The sequence below is a fragment of the Malus sylvestris genome, chromosome 15 (assembly GCF_916048215.2).
Source record: "Malus sylvestris chromosome 15, drMalSylv7.2, whole genome shotgun sequence".
Lineage (NCBI taxonomy): Eukaryota > Viridiplantae > Streptophyta > Magnoliopsida > Rosales > Rosaceae > Malus > Malus sylvestris.
The window spans coordinates 20890305-20893147 of record NC_062274.1 but is presented as its reverse complement, the minus strand read 5'-3'; the positions used below and the strand labels follow the sequence as shown (position 1 = coordinate 20893147).

The 2843-nt window shown below is 38.9% G+C and overlaps 1 protein-coding gene across 1 annotated transcript; it reads right to left on the bottom strand.

Annotated features, from left to right (window-relative positions):
• Nucleotides 1-1265, bottom strand: LOC126602787 (ribosomal RNA small subunit methyltransferase, mitochondrial-like). Its single transcript, XM_050269656.1, has 3 exons — nt 1248-1265; nt 927-1202; nt 1-824 (listed from the first exon to the last, which is right to left on the bottom strand). Exons 1-3 carry the CDS (start codon nt 1263-1265, stop codon nt 120-122), a joined length of 999 nt encoding a protein of 332 aa, XP_050125613.1. The 3' UTR covers nt 1-119.
• Between the last annotated feature and the right edge of the window lie 1578 nt (nt 1266-2843).

The window sequence follows — 2843 nt, the reverse complement described above, 5'->3', positions numbered from 1 at the left end:
TTGACTAGAATTGTGTGCTTTTCTCTGCACTCAAAGTTTGAATTTCCCTCCAAATAGTTTAAGCTAATAGCTATCAAGTGTAAGCAACAGTAAATGTTTCATTCTCTGCATTCCCACTCTTAAGAGTGATCATGAAAGTAAATTCCCTTTTGATTAAACATTGCCAGTAAATGCAATAACTCCTCATTCGACAGCTTTGAAGGCCGCTTGTCTTCAAAATTACCTGATTTCAGAACCCCAATTAACTTCTCCTTGAAAGAACTCGCCCCTATTTCCGAGCAAGAAGACGGAGAAAACTCCTCTTCATCACTCTTTCCTTCATCGTCATCGTTGTCGCTGCTACTAATATAATCTTTGCCTTCACCATTTGAGCCTGCCAAATTGAACATCCCCAGTAGCTCCATCACCTTCTTCTTTTGTTTGAAGGTTGCCCCAAGCGTTCTGTTCTTCTTACAGAAACAAGCTTTTATGAAAGCCCACCACTCGTCCAGATTAATATTCGGAACTTCAGCTTTCGGGCGGATTATAACAACAGACGAATCAACTTCTGGGCACGGAACAAACTCCTTCTTGCTCACATCCATGACAAACTCGACATCGGCCACCAGGTTCACATTCACAGCCAAGCGGTTGAACTCCGAGTCGCATGGCTTGGCCAACAATCTCCTCGCAAACTCCCTTTGCAGCAGCAGTGTGGTGCTACGAAACAGCCTTGCCCCGTAAACCAATTTAGCTACCAGAGGCGAAGATATGCCGTATGGAATGTTCGCCACAACAAGATCAAACGGAGGAAACTCCGCCTTCAATGCATCTTTATTGATAACCTACAAAAAGACCAATCATCAAAGGCCTTAACCAATGTCATTCATTCCAAAAGCTCAAATATTCATTCAGGCATTTCGTCACCTGTGCGGCATTTAACTTACAGTCAAACGGTCTTGAACCCCACTCTCCTCAACACGTTTTTGGAGAACCTCCACCATCCGCTTATCGAGTTCGACGACGAAGACGCTCTGGGCGGCTTCTACAAGATTGAGCGTGAGATTTCCGGTGCCGGGTCCAATCTCGAGGACGGTGTCGGTGGGTTTTATTGCGGATTTTTTAACAATTTTGTCGAGAATCCGTTGATTGGTTAAAAGGTGCTGCCCTTTGCTCTTGTGTAACTGCAAATAACCATCCTTTTTCTCCTCCGTTTCCAAGCCCTATCGGCGCCGCCATCAGTTTTCGGGTAGCAGCGATACCTGGACCTCAATTGCAGCTGCCATAGTCAATGTAGGTTGGGGCTGAGTCCAGAAAGAGATTTTAGGAGTCGAAGCGTATTACCGTTGAGATTTAAATTTCAGTTGCTGTGGTGGGAGTTTTGGCTTCCGCACTGAAAACTTAAAATTTGTTATTGGGCCAGCAGCTGCCCCGTGTGACCCAAACTCGAACAAAAATTGGGCTATCTGAGTTTTGTTTTGGAATGGAAAAGTGTTGGGTCATTTTCGGGCTCAAAATACTTTCTATCACAACTATTGTGGACTTCTTAAATTTAAACACACGACAAACTACTCACGTTGCTCATCGCTTATCTATTCTAATATAGATGAAACCCACGTGCTATTTTTGTTTGTCTACGTAGCGTTATAGTATTGAGTAAAGGTGGACAAGATTTGGTTTCTTTCAACTTATGACCTAAAACTGTAAACTGAACTAACCATGTTGGTAATGATTTGGCCAAAGTATAGCCAACCCTACATGATCGATTTAGTTTGGTTTATTAAAATTCTTGATTTGTTGTGGTCAATATTGTGTTTGAGAAATGATTTTCTCACACTCATTTTTTTCCTTTTGCAATTTTTTAATTTTAATTTTTTTTCATGCCCCTCGATTATCATGTGATTTGTTCAATTCAATAATCATAAATAAAATAAAAGCAACGTGCGGAATCACTCCTTCTTGTTTTGATACCCAAAAAATATATGTGCCCCCGTACATAGTTATGTTGCATTGGTCACAAGATAAGATAACAAGAGACATGATCATTTAGACTCACCAGAATTCAGTATGCCAATATGCAACCTTAACCTGCAGGGCACCGACAAAAGCAGTGAAGTATAATTGAAATTAAAGGGTTTTTTCTTTTATTTATTAAATTTAGAATTCTCTACCGTCTCATAATTTTCAATTACAACTTCAACAATTTATTCTTTTTCATAGGCAGGTATTTATAAAAATACAATAGAGCAATATTAAAAAATCAATCAATCAAACATGTGTCCACAAGACAAGGAAACTTAGACCAAATCAAATCAAATCTCTAAAAATACTTTCCTTTATATTTTCCAAAAAAAATGTTTTAAAATTGTTGTTAGAACACATTTCTTTATAGTGAAAGAAAAAACACGACAAAGGAGAAATGAGAGCATGCTGACTGTGTCAAAGTGCTGACTGATAACAGCTCTCAAATGCATAAACATGAACATTATGAGTAAATGGCCGTATGTTGATCTAGTTTACAAGTCTAAACTCAAAAGATTTTAACTGTTGACGCCAATGAAAGTTAACCCCATGTATCAACGGCTACAAATCACTCAAATACTTTAAGGAACGGTCTTTCTATTAAGTCGTTTGATGATGTCCCGCAGGACAAGGAAATGAGAAAAGTGAGGTATCCAATATCTACTTTACAAAGTGTAGTCTTGTTGAAGCAATTGTGGAACACAATAAATGATTAGTTTCTAGACTCAAGGAGTGGTTGTTGATGTTACAATGCCATTACGCCATGCATACGATAGATTTTTCAATGTGCTCGGAATATAAGATGGTACATCATATGTCATCATACAAGTAGATGAACACTT